This window comes from Fistularia commersonii, chromosome 13, assembly GCF_037954325.1.
Source record: "Fistularia commersonii isolate RoL2024-O1a breed Wild chromosome 13, RoL_Fcom_v1.0, whole genome shotgun sequence".
Classification (NCBI taxonomy): domain Eukaryota; kingdom Metazoa; phylum Chordata; class Actinopteri; order Syngnathiformes; family Fistulariidae; genus Fistularia; species Fistularia commersonii.
This window is the reverse complement of record NC_141296.1, coordinates 12,014,073-12,031,062: the sequence shown is the minus strand read 5'-3', so window position 1 is coordinate 12,031,062 and position 16,990 is coordinate 12,014,073. Positions and strand designations below refer to the sequence as shown.

General features: G+C 37.0%; 1 protein-coding gene across 5 annotated transcripts in view; it reads right to left on the bottom strand.

The window, feature by feature from the left end:
- The window catches only part of gria2b (glutamate receptor, ionotropic, AMPA 2b), a 63,318-nt gene that overhangs the window by 21,885 nt on the left and 24,443 nt on the right, over positions 1–16,990 (bottom strand). For all 5 annotated transcript variants that reach the window (XM_086158032.1, XM_086158030.1, XM_086158031.1 and 2 more), the window contains exon 3: positions 10,079–10,318. In XM_086158032.1, coding sequence (XP_086014158.1) covers positions 10,079–10,318 — 240 coding nt within the window. The remainder of the gene's footprint in view (positions 1–10,078; positions 10,319–16,990) is intronic.

The window sequence follows — 16,990 nt, the reverse complement described above, 5'->3', positions numbered from 1 at the left end:
ATGGTGAGGCTGTTGCAAGGACAACATATAGTAATAGTGGCTAAGGTTAAATTATAGCTCTTTCTTTGATCCATTTATGAGGTGCCTTTGCCCCGGCGCAGCCAGTTAATATTATATATGTGTAATAAACTCAGTTAGTCCAGTTTTATTACTGGTAATCATTCATACTGGCTAAACAAGGTGTTTATACTATTGTGTGCATGGAAAAATATCACCCCTTTCACCTTAACTATTGGCCTGACCTATCATACAACATTATTTTTCCAAAGTGATTTTAAACTGTTTTGCCGGTTGCAGCATTAATCCTGCCACCAGTGGTGGTAATATGATTGGTATATGTATCATGCCGGTAGGTAGCGAGTATAAGAGTATCCATTAAATAGATAATAATTGTGATGAGCAATGGATTTGGAAATTGCAGGGATCCAAAATAGTAGGTGATTAACATTCAGATTAAGATTGCCACATATGTATGCAACAAGTTATGAATGTTAAAATACATCTATTAGAAGATTCCTGTGTATATAGACGCACACGTGTGCGTCTGCTGACATCAGTATTTTTATTCATAACTTTCTAAATATACAATAGTAGGTGTGAAAACGGCTGCCTATCGGCTATTTGACTTCCTATCCCTTCCTCAAACTGGTCTATCTCATTATGTCAAAACATAACGGACCCCAGATTGATTATTTTTCTAATTCTTCAATGCCAATCTAGGTGAGATTACAAATAAGATAAAATAAAATCAACGGCGAAAAACACCTTTTTCCATCAGAATGCAGATGTTTTACGGTTTTAGCAGTTCTTTGTCATTCAGGTGCATCCGCTAAAAGTAAAGTGGACAATAAACCCACGTGGTTGTGCACCTTACATATGTTGACGTGTTATGCAAGGATAAAGCTGCTGATCTAAAGGGGGGAAATCTAAAGCATCTTTAGTTGACTAAACAAGGTGAACAGAATGCGACGTGCCAGGAATGTTAACTGAGATGGTGGGAACATATGGGAAAAAAAATCTCTTGGATAGAGCCGTGAAGGATACTGAGGCATTAGCTAAAGGAATATAACAGGCCCAGTAAGTTAAATGGGCCCAGTGATTTTCATGTTTCCCATGTTGCAAGTTACCTATATTTTATTCATGAATTTTGCACCTCGGTGAGACGGCAATACCCAGGAAACCCCTCCCTCGTATGAATATATCTAAAATGATGAGCATCTTTTAAACAGTCTCTGAATATGTTGCTATTATAGTGTCTTCTGGCCTGATTTAACTTGAGGTAGCCAGTGCAGGGTTCGTCTCTTGCTGGAAGGAGTGTTAAATTAATTCGATCAAGCCACACTCCCAGTTTTGCGTTACCATCCTCCTGTCCCACAGGAATGTTGGACCTCAACCACCTCATCCAATCTTTCCCCAGGAAGCCCGAGTGGCCATCTCTAACCTATTTTGTTCTCCTTTTGCCGCTGTTTGACCGGGGTCTTATTTGGTCGCGTCCTGCCTCAGTGGATGGATGCGGAGCTGGCTTTCTTTAACCGCTCTTAGGATTTATTTTTTATATATCAGCCATATTCTGTCAATGCCATTCAAGGAAATACTATGCCTTCCTTTTTTTCACAACTCTATCTTTTACTGCCTGAGGAACGAACTTAGCATATGTTATGTTTGGGTGTCTGCCAACATTATGCCATCTACTGAAGCAGACGCGCAGCTACCACTGCGCTGGAGGGCAAATATCTTTTGTGATGTGTTCTTATGATACTAAATTGCCCCGGATTCAAAAGGTCAGCCGAGAACGAGCAGATTAAGCAGCGTTTCGACATCGGATCACACAGGACTAATCATAATTGTGATTTGGGAAGCAGCGGTAAACTCAGAGGGTCTCATTACCCACTGGGGTATTTTTTTCTTCGCTTTGTTTCTTTTTCTTTTTTAAAATCTGACTGTAATCACACCGGCAGCCATAGTTGTAAAATATTAAATGTGCTGTAATCAATCCAAAACGTCAAAAAACAAAACAAAAAACTGATGTCTGGGAAAATTTGCTTGTATGCATAATATGATGAGAAAACATACCAATCAGTGGAGAAAAAGCTTATAAATAATGCATCAACATTTTCAGCTCTGAGTTTCTTGATACAACATCAACCCACTTCCCTTCTTCACCGCTGTAACCTTTTCCTCTGCAAGAGGGCTGCTAATCTCACACTGCGTCCTTCTGTTCTCAGGTTCATTTAGAAATAAAAAAACAACTTAAAGCTCAGAAAATTCCTAAAGAACTGGAAAAGTATGACAGATGTACCATAACCGCCCCCATGTACTGTCAAGAAACTGACAATCTACCAAAACTGCAGTAAACATATCACTTTCTAAACAAATTCTTTGAAACAGAATTCTAAAAAACAAAAATACCAGTTTAGTGATGGATCCTATAAAACTAATTAAGCTGATCCAAAATCGAAAGTTTTCAATTTTTAAAAGAGAAACCAGAATAAAAGGATGGAAATGTCAATCCAGGACTGATTTGTGGTTGAGTTTTTTCTACACAAGTATAATGTTGCCATAAACTCTGAGTTCTTTCCATGTCCAAAAAAAACGTTACACTTAACAATATCAAAACTCATGAGAAAAGTCATGAGCTTTGAAAGATGGATTTATTTTCTTGCATTTTGGGGGTTTGGGTTACCCCGTTTCATATTTATTTGAGTTCCATTCCATTCATTTTTATTTGTGATCTTGAAAAATTATACTAGATTAAATGCCAAGACTAAAGAGCTGAAATTGCAATGAGGAACCTCTCATAATCCCCCAGGTCTAACCCTAACAAAAACTTATAGGGTGAGAAAAAATTATTCAGTTAAGCCTATTTTTTAATTTTTTTTTAACTTGTTTATGCAAAAATCAGTAAAGGTTGATAAAAAAAAAAAGGACCTGTTCAAGCTTACGTGCCGTTTCCTTGGTTTTCTTTCAATCTTTGATCTTTTTCTTTCAGTATGAATTCAAAGGAACAAATTCATGAGAAAAGGCTGGTGAGCATGAATGATGCAGCACAGTAAGGTTTTGTATTATTAACTCTTGTACGTCCAATAACAGTTGCATTTATTCTCAGAGAAAATAGCAATTTAAAAAGGCAGGCCTTTTTATACACTGCATGCACAATTATTAAGTGAGTTGTAATTTTGAGGATTAATTTTGTTATTGTACAACCACAGTGCTCTTGGTCGATCCAAAATGTTAAACCCTCAAACCGTTTGGCTTTCTTAAGAGAATATCACTATTATTTGGCAACTATCAGTGTGCAGAATTATTATGCAACTAAATGAAAAACAAAGATTTTCTCATCTTGCTTGTTCATTCTCACCTGTTAAAGTGAGAGAAATAAACAAACTGAAATTTACAAATAAGCATTTCTGAAATATCAGTCACAAGCCTTCCATTCACGTAGCCAGTCAGTTTCGTGATCTGGTCAGAATCAACTTTTTGTGCAGCCGCAACCGGACACTGTTCAGAGAGGTGTACTTTACCCTCTTTGTAAATTTCCTGCTTAAGAAGGACTTCAAAAGTTTTCACTAGGGTATAAGTCCGGCGAAGAAGGCGGCCATGTTAGTTTTTCATCTTTAAGGCCTTTACCGGCACAGCCACGCGGTGGAGAACTTTGATGCACGTGATGGAGCATTGCCTTGCATAAAAATCTTCTTGAAAGATGCAGACTTTTTCCAGAACCACTGCTTGAAGAAAGGGTTTTCTAAAAATTGCCAGTAGGTCTGATAGTTGATCTTGAGTCCATTTTCAACCTGAAAAGGTCCAACTAGCTCATCTCTAATAATACCTGCCCATACCAGCACCCCACCTCCACCTTGCCGGCGTCTGAGTCAAAGTGAAGCTCTGTTTCCGTTACTGATCCAACCACTGGCCCATCCATCTGCTCCGTCAAGAGTCACTCTCATCTCATCAGTCCACAATCATTTGAAAAATCTGTCTCCAGATATTTCTTGGTCCATTTTTGATGCTTCAACTTATGTGTCTTGTTCGGAGGTGATCTGGTTTCAGCCTTTTTTTATTTCGGCTGTGAGAGCGGACTATGGCAGCGCTGGAGGATAATGGGCTCCTGGTAGCTTCATGCTTGATTCGTCTCATTTCAATTTGCATCTTTTTTTGCAACACGTTTCTTACAACCCTTTGCAACAAAAAGTTTGATGGTTCTGTGATTATGGCAATATCTTAGGTAACTCAAGAGTGCTGCATCCTTCTGAAAGACTTTTTACAATTTTTGACTTTTCAGAGTCAGTTAAATCTGTTTTTTGGCCCATTTTTCCTGAGGAGAAGAATCTGCCTAATAATTATGCACACCTTGATACAGGTTGTTGATCTCCTTGGGCCACACCCTCCCACGTTTCATAAATACATATCACCTAATAAGCATTAAATCCAATAAGCATTCAAGTTTATACAGCTTGGAGTTGGAAATTATGGATAAAATGATGATATGGTCAAAATAATCACTTGCCTAATAACTCACACACACTGTATATGTGGAAAAGTAATCTTGTTGCCAGCTGGAGCAAAAAAGAAACAGAAGTGCTGAAACAACAAACACATTTTCAAGCATACAAAAAAAGGGATGGGTGGAGTGTTTTTTGAAGAGTCAACATTTTTGTGTTTGCACATTACACATCATTGTTATGTGTGGGTAAAACAAAACAAAACAAAAGAAAACAAAACAAAAAGAATGAAACAAAAATAAACAAAACAAAACAAAACAAAACAAAACAAAGCAAAGCAAAGCAAAGCAAAGCAAAGCAAAGCAAAGCAAAACAAAACAAGACAAAAAAACAAAACAAACCAAACCAAACCAAAACAAAACAAAACAAAACAAAACAAAACAAAACAAAACAAAACAAAACAAAACAAAACAAAACAAAACAGTGTTTCAGAATTGACAGTGCAGACCCTGAATCAGCCAAAACACAAAAATAATGTAGGCAGAAAGTATATATTGATATCCATGGTGTGTGTGTGTGTGTGTGTGTGTGTGTGTGTGTGTGTGTGTGTGTGTGTGTGTGTGTAGATATAAATTACCATATTCCTCTGTATTCAGGTAAACAAATTGTATTCATGGTCATATCCGGGGAAAGACTCACAACAAGAATATTGAAGCCGATGTAAACAGGCATCACTGTCACCAGGGGTCAGAACATCATCCACCCCAGAGTATTTTGGCAGCAAGAACAAAAGCGACAGTAACAAGATTTGGACGGGATTTCAAAATTGACACTTTTAACGGCTACATTTCTAAATCCTGTAAACATTGAAACAGCTTGGTAAGAAAATTGTCCCTTTTGTCCCCACACACCTCATCTATAATCATTTAGAGACAACAGCTGACATCAGTGAAGTTGCTTCAGTTATTAGTTTTAATGTGCTGATATAATTAATCACAAACCGTGATGTACATTGTTCCGTCCCCTTCCCCCGCTCTCTTTTTGAATGACAAACACCCCCACGCACGTATCCTTGCATCATTTACTAACCTGCTCTGTCACTTATATTCTCCCCCTTCTCTCTGGCTCGATCACTCCCCACACTTTGGTTGCCATGGGAATGAGTGGATCACACTGACCTAATTAGACAGCCATGCAATGATGAAATATGCACAACAGGCCCTTTAGTGCCATCTCAGTCATACAGTAGGGACAGAGTTGGAACCAGCACTAGTGTAAACTGAAATAGTGGGTGGAAACTCGCCCTGTGATTTTGGAGGAGAGCAATATTTGATTATGTGGTCAGTAGGAGGACAGCAAAGAGCGAGGAGATGAATGGCATTCTCATGGAAAGAGGTTAGGGGGGGATGGTATAGCAAGAAAGACACATAGTGATGCTGCATAGATTGAGAGAGAAGGGAGAACACACAAGAGTTTAAGCATAATAACATGGAAGAAAGAGCGGGAATACAGTAAATCCCTGTTAAGCCAACAGGTCTACACTGGACTCAAATACTAGTGCATAGACAGTAGGGATCACACTTCTCTCAGCAGATCCACTTCTTCTTTCTTTAAGCCAGTGCATTATTCAAAAGCTCTCCCATGCCATCTGTGTTCATCCCCCAGCCCCCAGTCTCACTCCTTTACAGTTCTTTGTGAGACACTGCATTGTGGTTATATATAAAAAGAAAAAAAAGAATAAGAACAATTAAAAAAAAACAAAAACATAATCGTTTTAGTTGTGCAATTCGAACTGTAAATCTATATGTAAAATGTAACCTGAAAGCAAGAAAAGCCGACACTATTGATGCTGTAAATGCAGAAACTGAATTAAAATGCAATATAAGAGATTTCTTTCTTTGGATTCTTGTGGAAATCTTCTTGTTGTGGCAACTGGAATTTAATTTCTTCAATTGAAGATGTTTGACCCCTCATTGGAGTGTCTTCTTCCGTTCTAATGACCTGTGGGGAGTTTGCAAATATATATTCCACATGTATATATATATATATATATACACATACACACACACACACACACACACACACATATATATATATATATATATATATATATATATATATATATATATATATATATATATATATATATATATATATATATATATATATATATACATCTTATATATATATGGAATATGAGGCTTATGCCTCACACCACAAAGGACCCCGGTTTCGATTCTGACAAGGGGGAACTTTCTGTATATATATACATATATACATATATATTTGGAAACTCCCCACAGGTCATTAGACGATGCCACTTGGATGAGGGGTGAAATACATTCATACATACATATATACATACATATACATGTCCACACTTGTTTTCTTACTGTTACAGAAAACACAAAAACTGAACTGAAAAACTGAAAAAATGGTTATAACTAATACAATTACTTTAAGAAGGTGACGGAATATAAATATTCATTTTGCATTGCCTCTTCAAACATTTATATTCTTCCAAAGTTGAGATTTTGTTGATTTTGACTGGCTTGTTTTTTTTCCTGTTGTTTGTTTTGTTTTGCTTGCATGTCAAACCAATATTTGAACTCAGATCTATCAGATCTACCTGATTTTCTGGAATTTGCATTTGACAGTCTGTGCAGATCTTTTCTGGTGGATATATACATTCAAGAACATTTAGCATCTTTGCTTTTGACCCGAGTGAAGACAGCCAACACTCAAGGTTTTGTGCACACAGGGCTTGAATCCAATGATAAGATGTGTATATGATCTTATGAGTGTTGTCTTTTGTGTAAGGAAGCATGGAGGAATTTGTCCTCTCACTAATAGAACCACTGACCCAGAGGCCGACAGCAGACGGATGGATGGACCCCAGGTGTGAATGGTCATTCTTTGAAAGTGCAGCGGCACACAGCTGAGCTGTGTATACATGCTTGATTTTGCAGGCAATTAATTATTCATTTTCCATAGTAGGAAATACACAATTATTGCTGTGAATGTTGTCATTAATGATGCAAAAGCAGGGCATTAAGTGTTAACTATTACATTAGGCACATCTTTATAAAACAGCTTAGTTCTTATAGAAATTATATAATTCTCGAATATTGAATTGGTCCAATGCTTACAAAACTTTGCTAAATCTTATGGTTCCAGTTTTATGTAGCCTCTTAGAATAATACATTCAATTGTCTAGAACAGCAATTCAAATCTAAACGTTTGTGACCGTGCTGTTGACAATTTAAAGATTCACCAAGATATTCAAATAAATAGATCTCAAATGTCTAATTCATCTCCAATGTGTTTAAACTAAGCCAAATAACCCTCATTTTAAATCCATAGATACATACCTGTTTTCTTATACGGGGAATATAGGTTAAAAAAATGTAGAGAAAAAAAAAAAGTACTTAAATTAAATTCATATGTCTCAGAACATTGGCGAACCAAAAAAACAAAACCAACTGCAGTTTGTTAAAAGCCAGACGGATCTAGTTTAGTGCAGTATGTTGGGATCATGTACATATAATGCAAATAAATCACTGCTTTATTTAGAGTGTGAAAGTTGGCAGCCACAGGGCACATCACCTCTGCTGCATGTTAAAACTGACTCTGACTGCCTCCCCTCCCCTTAATATTACATAAAACAGACTCTCTCGCGCAGAAGGTGTTCCGGTTGATTCTATGTGACAAGCTGTTTGTCATGAACCAAAATGTACAATCCCCCCGAGGAACGAAACACAGCAACATCGGACAAAAAAACAAAAGAAAAATACAACAATAAAACTTCTAAGAAACCGAATTACAGAAGCACTTTTGTCAAAAAAATACGGCAATAAAGCACAGAACTAAAGAATTCATAAAATTGTATAATAACGACAAGAAGTCTTGTTTAACACTGGTTGAATTAGAATAAGATCAAAAAGAAAAATTGCAATACTTTTATTTTGGATCAATAAACCTCTTTATAGAAGGAGATTTTATTCCAGAGTTGTTGATTAGTTTACCCTAAGTGTAGCTTTTAAATGATTTGTCACTGCACATCATATTTCAGGGAATTTATGATATACAATTCCAGAGAGAAAATCCCAACGGTGCTCTTTTTTGCAACCGCGCAACTTTTTTTCGTAAACATAATTTCAGTACAAAATGCGGTTATCCTTGCAACCGATAAAAATGACCAGTGTTCGACTCATATTGCCACACTGTTGTAAAGATTTTTTCCACCAATGTATTTGTATTACACTTTAGGCCACATTAAAAATGAATAAATGAATAAATAAATAGATACAACTCAACAAGAAGGACGCCGCTTCTGCGTTCTAATTGTATAACTGAGCCCACCGACAAAGAGGCGATCCTGCATTTTAAGCAGCCACCAACAGACGTTGCCGAAATGTGAAAACTATATCAAAGTGGAAATGATTGCCCGCTGTAACTACGTGATTATGCATGTCATGCTCTTCTCATCCAACTGAGCGGAGAACATCAAGAAGCAGAAGCAGCTCCTTCATGTGTTTCCACCGGTTCCCGATACCACTGACAAGTCAGCATTGGCTCAGCTTGTGGAGTAATTAGTCAGATTCTGGTTTGATTCTTGGTCTCCCAGGAGACGATGTCAGAGCCTCCTTGAGCAGATACTGAGCCCTAAATTGCACTTGATGAGCTGAACGTTGACAGAGCTAGACGGTTGTTATCAGACCATGGACCAGATACTAAATACAAAAATAGCTCCATTTAGAATGGATGTGTGCAATATTCTTTCAAATTCTGTAAAAAAATCAGCTGGATGCTAATATTTCAAAATACCTTCCAAAGTCGCTATAAGAAAGGATGTGAATTCTATATCTACCATGTATGATTAAGATCCTGTGACGTTATTGATTTTTTAAGGCTTAATCCCTGTGGTTATTACGGTACTTTTCTTTAAAAATATCAATTTTCCATCTGTGCCTCAAAAGGGAATTTTAATTGGGCAGACTTTTCATAGAAAAAAGATATAGAGCCAGTAACCGAGTCAAGCTGGTAGCAAATTCAAATATTCAAATTCAAATTCAAATTCAAATATTTGAAAAGGCTAATTTACTGTACTATTATATAAGAAGTGTGACTCGTTTGTTGTGGTTTCTACAAAAAAAATTGCAATATACCTGTCCTTTTGCAGGACCAATGATTGACAAAGAAACAGCAGATTTTTGAAGAAAAAATACTTCTTTACTTGTTAGCAATCCTAAAGAACCCCTTCATCAGGACTGAAGTCAACAATCTTTTGCCAGTATCTTTGGTTTGCTGTAATTTTACAACTTACCTATAATGCTTAACATTATTTCTCCAATTTTCATTTCTTTATTTTGGAATTATTTTTATACCTAGTGGATCTGTTCATTAGGTGACATTAGATCATTAAAAAAAAAAAAAAAAGATAATTTTATCTCATTTTTTTCTTTATTTTGATGAATATCTAATTGCCCCATAAATATCATGTTGGTATTCAAAAGAATGAATATAGCATCTGAAAGCATATTAAAGACACCTCACATTTAAGTGATATTTTGGGAAGTTGCATTTAAAAAAAAAAAAAAAACACTTTAGAATACCATCATATAGCATTTGCGACATACCTCTATCGCTGTCATACAGGTACGCGAACTTGTCCCACTTGTAGTACTCTATGAGGCTGAGGAGGGGCCCCTTGATGTCAGGTCTCATCTGGATGATGAACTGCTGATTCCCATCCAGGGGGAAGCTTGGTGTGATGAAGGAGACATGTAGCGTACCACAAAATGATGTGATAGTGTTAACAGATTTCTTGTCGTAGAAGCCAAAAATGGCATAAACTCCTCTTGAGAACTGTGAACAGACTGAAACAGAGGAAAGAGGCATGTTTAGGCGTGATGCACGGTGGCTGTCATAAGAACATGACCGATCGACGTACGTATCATATTACATTTCTATATTTGGAACTCAACTCTGCAGAATTTTATTTATTTTATTATAACATTGTGTATAACCTGTTATTGCGATCCTGTAGTGCACATTTGGGCTTCACGCAACTATTAAGGGAGATCTTTTCACTTTCGCATTCAACTGATTAATGAATCACTTTCCACAAGCTTTGCCAGGGGAGCACTTTGTAATGAGCAGCAAAAGATCCACCGTACAACAGTCACTTTATGAAACTTTTATGTGCGTTCATATGCGGGAGTTAAATTGGGTTGCATCCCGCTGGAACGGAGCTCCAGGTCTTGACATCCAAATTGCACCCTGTCAGAGCTCAGCCGCAGTCCCTTTCAGGGTAACATTTCCGAGCAGCTGCTGTTTTAGTTGCTCTCTAGTGCTGACCAAACGCATTTTCCCATGCGCTACGGCGCTGTTGAATAACAGTTCGTCCCACAGCGGGGGGTTTCATCTTTCATTCAAATCATATGACGAAGCATTGAGAATTTATATCCTTATTAACCTCGGTTACTCTTTGCAAAGCAAACTGGTTCTTTTGTAAAGGGGTCACTTCTATAATTAAAGAAAAAACATTTGTGGATGTGTATTTAGAAGCCTTCACTAGAAGTTTAATCGCTGAGTTAGATTACACGTAACATAAGATACTGTAAATATTGCAGTTCCCTTATTGAGAGAGATTTGTGTTATTTGCATTAAATATGAAATGCTCCGTTTCCATCTCCTCAATCAGTGTTACCTATCAGAATGCTATTCATATTTGAATAGTTAAAGTTTGGCTGTAAACGTAAACCCCCAGTTCTATTGAGTGAGGAAGTGTGTCACAAAGTAATGGGGATTTATGGTTTGATGCACAACATTGTAAACAACATTCGGAAAATCCAGCAGCAAAATCTTTTCCCCTAAACATGTCTATCCATCCATCAATCCATCCATCCATCCATCCATCCATCCATCCATCCATCCATCCATCCATCCATTCTACACACATTGTAGAATGCTTCAACCTACTTCTGTGTTTTGAAGAGTAAAAGCCGATATATCTCAAGATGCCAGGAGTTTCAGAGACTCCTCATTTATAGTATAAACTCCTGGCATCAGGCATATTACTGTATAAATTTTATACAGTAATATGCCTGATATGTCCTTCATTGTCTCTACCAGAGCTTGAATTATTTGCAGAGATTTGTGGCGTGTTTGTAGCAATTTAAAAAAATGTATTAACAAAGTTTAGTAGCGATTTAATTTTTTGTCAGTGATAATTTAACAGTATCCTCTCGTCCTGTTATCATAAGACTATCTAGAAATAACCCAAGTTTTTTTTTTTTTCTTCTCTTAATGTATGAATACATCCAGTTTAATGTGGCAATCTGTCTTCGGTATTTCCAAATGTTGTTTACATTTTCTGAAATTACCATAAAAAAAAAAAAAAAATTAAAAAAAAGAATAAGTAGATGATTTAAATTTCAGGTGACAATAGAATTCTACTGAAAACCTGTCAAATATATTCCTTTGGACGATTCTCTACTGAGTAAATAGATCCAGATGAAACAGTGGACACCATGGGGGGCACAATATCAGAATAGCACTTGGGACTTTTTCATCCTCAATACCTATTTCACATCACTTTTTGGTTGTGATAACATGAGAGTCAATGCAGCACAGTTTCAGTATAGCATTAAGTGAAATGGTGCCAAATATCTACATATCAAAAACTATTATGTTGCTGATATTCCTTTTCATACATCCTGAAACTCAGAAATATTTCAGCTTTTTTCCAGATTATGTGAGCAGTAGATTGGTCTACTGGCCTTCCAGTGACACCATTGAACCAAAGTTGTCCATCCATTCAGCGTGAATCTGCATTTGCATCCTGATTATTTTCACTATACCCTCTTTGTTCATAATTTATTATCTACGTCCAGGCGTGGGCAGCAAACCTCAGTACCTTTTCCGACATCCAACATTCATTCTGTGCTGACCAGAACTGGGCCGAGTGATGGTAAACACGAATACTGGGTGTTTCGATAATCCTTAGGTTGCAAACTGTTTCTTAGCATTACTCTTGGGTCAGCAGATTGGTATGTGGTCTAAAGATGCGTATTGATCAAGTGTGAGTTAATCAGTCTTATTGACCAGGCTGTATGTGTTCTTTAGTGTAATTAATCTAATGAAGGATTTCCACTCTGCGATATATTTGGGATACCTTGCTTACACGGGTAACTTAAGTCCATGGAGATCTGATGTTAGTGAGCTTGCCGTACCTACATTAGGCATTTGGCCAACCGAGCAGCCTAGAACAGCTTTCACAAAGGCTCATGGTTGTGGGCTTAGCAACATTATGAAGTCAAAACGTCAATTCAAACAACAGTTAAGGCTCTTTTACAAATGCTGACCGATACACGAAAGCCGGGCATCGTCCTATAAGTAATCATCGCCACACAATAATATCAAATTGCATTTAACTAAAATTATGAAGAAAGATGTTTTCAGGACCTTATGTGAGGACTTGACAACATGACATGTCATGTTTATTTTCAACTATAGCACTGTAGAAGGATGGGCTTATTCTATAATGATGAAAAGAAATAATGTTTGAATAAATGTTTGAAGACATTTCAATTGTATATCTTTTTTCTTACTTTATTTGTGTTGTTCAGCTTTACTTGGGGTGAAACAAAAGAATCAATCCTTCTATCGTTTTTTTTTTCTGTTAATACCTGGTTCTTATACTGCAATGTATTGTGATATTAATCCATAAAGGAATAAGAATACTGCAGAGGCACTTCTTAGAAAGTATATTCAGTTTTGTTCTTGGAAAATGCAGTAGACTCACAGCATGACTATTTATCTTGTCAAGTTATTACATCATGCAGTGTTATTAGAGACTGTGAAGAATATGGTGTTCAATAGCCATTTAGCAATGTTTATTTGCTGTAATAGCGGAGGGTGTTTGTGCTCTGTGGGAGATTTATGTTAATTATGCAGATTTTGTAATAAAGCCCACGTTAGTTAAGCTGAAGAAAATGTTCTGCTATCCAGTCCTGTTAACCCAGCAAGGCAATTATGCAGGAAGGTGCACTGAGATGATTCACATTTTTCCCAGAACAAGAAGGACTGAGCAGCTGTGGCTAAAGGATGTAAGTATATGTGCAACCCTTGGTGACCAAAAACATTGAATGAAATCCTACTTCAATAAAAGAGCAGATTTCAACTAACTACATGAAGAGCACATCTACTCATTATGCAAATTTAATCATGTGTTTTACATCTGAAAAGTACACACAGCAGTAGTTAAATATTTTAGCCTTAGTGTGTCTGACATACTACGGTCAGATTTGAAGTAATAAAACTATGCTATCGTACCATATTCAAGTGGAGCACATACAGTATTCATTTAGCATACTCTGTTCAGCGCAGCATGTTCAGAAAAGAAAATAAAGCAAACAGTGTTAAGAAATCCTATTTAAATGTATTTTGAATGCAAAGGTTAAAGAAGAAATGTAATACTCTACTTAAGTAGGGTAAAATGTGTAAATAGGACTTGCACTTTCCCGTCACTGTGGCCGAGAATCATCAGACTGGCAGCGGAAGGAAATATCGGGGTGTTTGAAAACGTGGCTCCAAGGGTTTGTAGGAGGAATTTTTTTTTTTTTTTTTTCCTGGAATAGACCTGACAGTGCGCGAGAGGAGAGATAGCCATTATTTTATTTTATTTTTTTTTAATTTTACCTGGAAAAAGTCCCGTTGAGATTAAAAACCACTTTTACAAGGGAGTCCTGGCCAAGAGGCAGCAATAAGTTACAGACAGACAATATTACAAACAGTTAAAAGAAGCAATTACATTTTAATGATTTGACCTCTAGTGTTCTCAGTCTGGTTTTAAAAGCATTTTGTCAGATAAAATTAGGGAGTTTCCAGTCTTTTTGAAGTAAGTTCCATGCAGTGGGGGCAACATAGGCAAAACCCCTTTCCTTAGTTCTGTGCGGGCAAAAGGGACAAAGAGCAACAGTTGATCATTTGATCGCAGCAGGTGAGAATCAACAGTCCGCCTTGTGACTAAGTCACAGATGTAGGAGGGCAGCAGCTCCAGCACGGCCTTATAAATAAAGGTCTACCAATGCTCCAAACTCCTGGTGGACAAAGACGTCCATTAACGGACTTCAGGAGCCGGCACTTAATGAAGACAACCTTTGTCATATGAACTATATTCTTAACCAATCAGTAACAAGATTACACTTAAAGCAAAATAGGACTAAGATCCAGCATGTTTGGGTCACATTTGGAGAAAATATAGTCTGGAAGTTGCAGCTCATTAAGAGTATTTTCTTGGCCCGTAAATTCCAAATTCAGCTGTATTTGCTGTCGAACAAACAGACACTTGGACCAGGATGAATTCTTACACTAACTAAGCAGCTTCTTTCGGCTGTCAACGCTTTCGGAAATTGTGCGTTTTCTACTTTGGAACCAGTACATGACTGGCACTTGGTAACACATCAAAGTTTCCGATTAAATGAGCAACTGCGTTACACAAGATCTATTTCTTTGATAAAAAATAATTTTAGGTACAAGCCAGCACATCAAACAGAAAAGTTGAACTCCCATTTGCGTTTCAGAAGTCTTCATCGCTCCGTGGAAAATCCGAAACTTTATTGCCATTTTAATGTCGAGGCTGACTATAAAATTAAGGAAGGACACTGATAAAATAATTGGTAGCTGAAGTCAATTCAGTCGAGATCCCAGAGTATACTTGATGAATTTGCGTTCCTGCCAGCAGTTCTGTTGAGTTGTGTATCTACAAAATCTCTAATAAGGAGCCACTTGTCTTACAGCCATTAATTGGGCTGAAGTGTCAAAAAAAGAGTCAAAGAAGCTTTGCAAGTATAAAAGTTAAAAGTGGCCTTTTAACCATACACTACCTTTCGTTTAAGTGCCCTATGTTTACGTTCAAAGGCATGAAAGACCCTTGAATGGTATTTTTAAAGCATGATAATGGATTATTCTAGTCATATTGATTTCGAATATTTGATTCCAATCAATATTTGAGAAAACCTTTGGGTTGTTTGGCCTAAACATGTAATATGAAGTTAAACAAATTAATAACTAAAGAAGTTTTTTTTTTTTTTACATAGATTAGATTCTTCCTGTCTGAAAGTGGTTCTCATCACACAAGTTCATTCTCTGTCAGGTGACAGATTTTATATTTGAACCTGAGTGAGGTTGTCGTGTACATTTTGAGCATTCAAATGTTGACATCACTCAGTGGTTACCTCATTTAAATCCAATAAATTAATTTGGAGCCAACAGACCCTTTAAATCATTAATTAGCATGTGATAACACAATTTTAAGTTATTTTAATGCCTCGGACATATACAAAGTTACAGCATATACAACCAACAACATGTGTTAGTATGTATAACACTGACCTTTATTTTTTTTTTAATGTTTGTCCCCTTTCTCCGTTTTACAGATTAGTTACACCAGCGGTCCTGCTTGAGCTCGACCCTCATTTGTGCCCCAAAGTGATCAAAATCGAAGAACACAATAAACATATTATCACACCCCTCGCTGCCCGGCCCCCCTTCCCCCTTGAAGGCAATAATGCTGTATCTTTCTGTTTCAGTCGTGTCCGTCCATTGTCAAGATTCTAAAGCTTTCCCGACATGCTTGCGATTTTGAGCCGGCAGAGTTTGCCCTGGATTAAAATTCCCCGAGCTTACCCATAGACACAGGATATCTCTGTGACTGTGCAGCAGCTTATGCCCGGGTAAACACTTTGACAACATATTACTCTATTAATAACTACCGTTTGCATCTGGAAGCCATGTACTACCCATTTTCCAAGTGGGAAGATGAGAGAAAATGTGAGAAGAACAAATGGACCATCTTCTTCACTTTGAGGGTTTTATTGCAGGCGGCGTCCATGAGGTTGCATTAACGCCACCAAAGGTCTTTAAGCGCACTTCAGAAATGTGGCAATGCACAATTAAGAAACCAAAGTTTACCACATACCGTCATTTAGAAACAGTGAGGATCGTAAAGAGAGATTCAAAATGTTTACTGTCATGTGTACAGTGTGGAAACATATTTCCCCGAACAATGAAATTCTGACTTTGCTGTCCACAGTGCATTTGGATATATGCCTTTAGATATGTATTGATAATACAAATAAAGATCATTACGCTACTGTCACATCTGGATGTTTTTCAATGACTTCACAGCAAATTTGTCCTCAAAAATCCCCCATAAAGCAGAGGAAAAGAAATAACTGGGTACCTTTTCATGGTGTTGATGAGGTAAATATTTGTCCCCTTTCCTCCTAATTAGAGACCAAGAGCTAACTTGTTTACGGACCTAGTTTTTTTGTCTCTGTCCGTTAAAATTGATTAAAAAAAAACAGTTTTCTCGTAATCTGGCAAGTGTTCAAAAAGACAGACATACCATTGATTTGAAATATTTAAATTTTGTTTTTCCCAGTTTTTGCAACAAGTATGCGAGTATGTTGTTTTGCATGTCAATCTATTCGTGTGGGATATAGACAATTAACATAAACACAACTTCCAGTCACTCAGTGGCA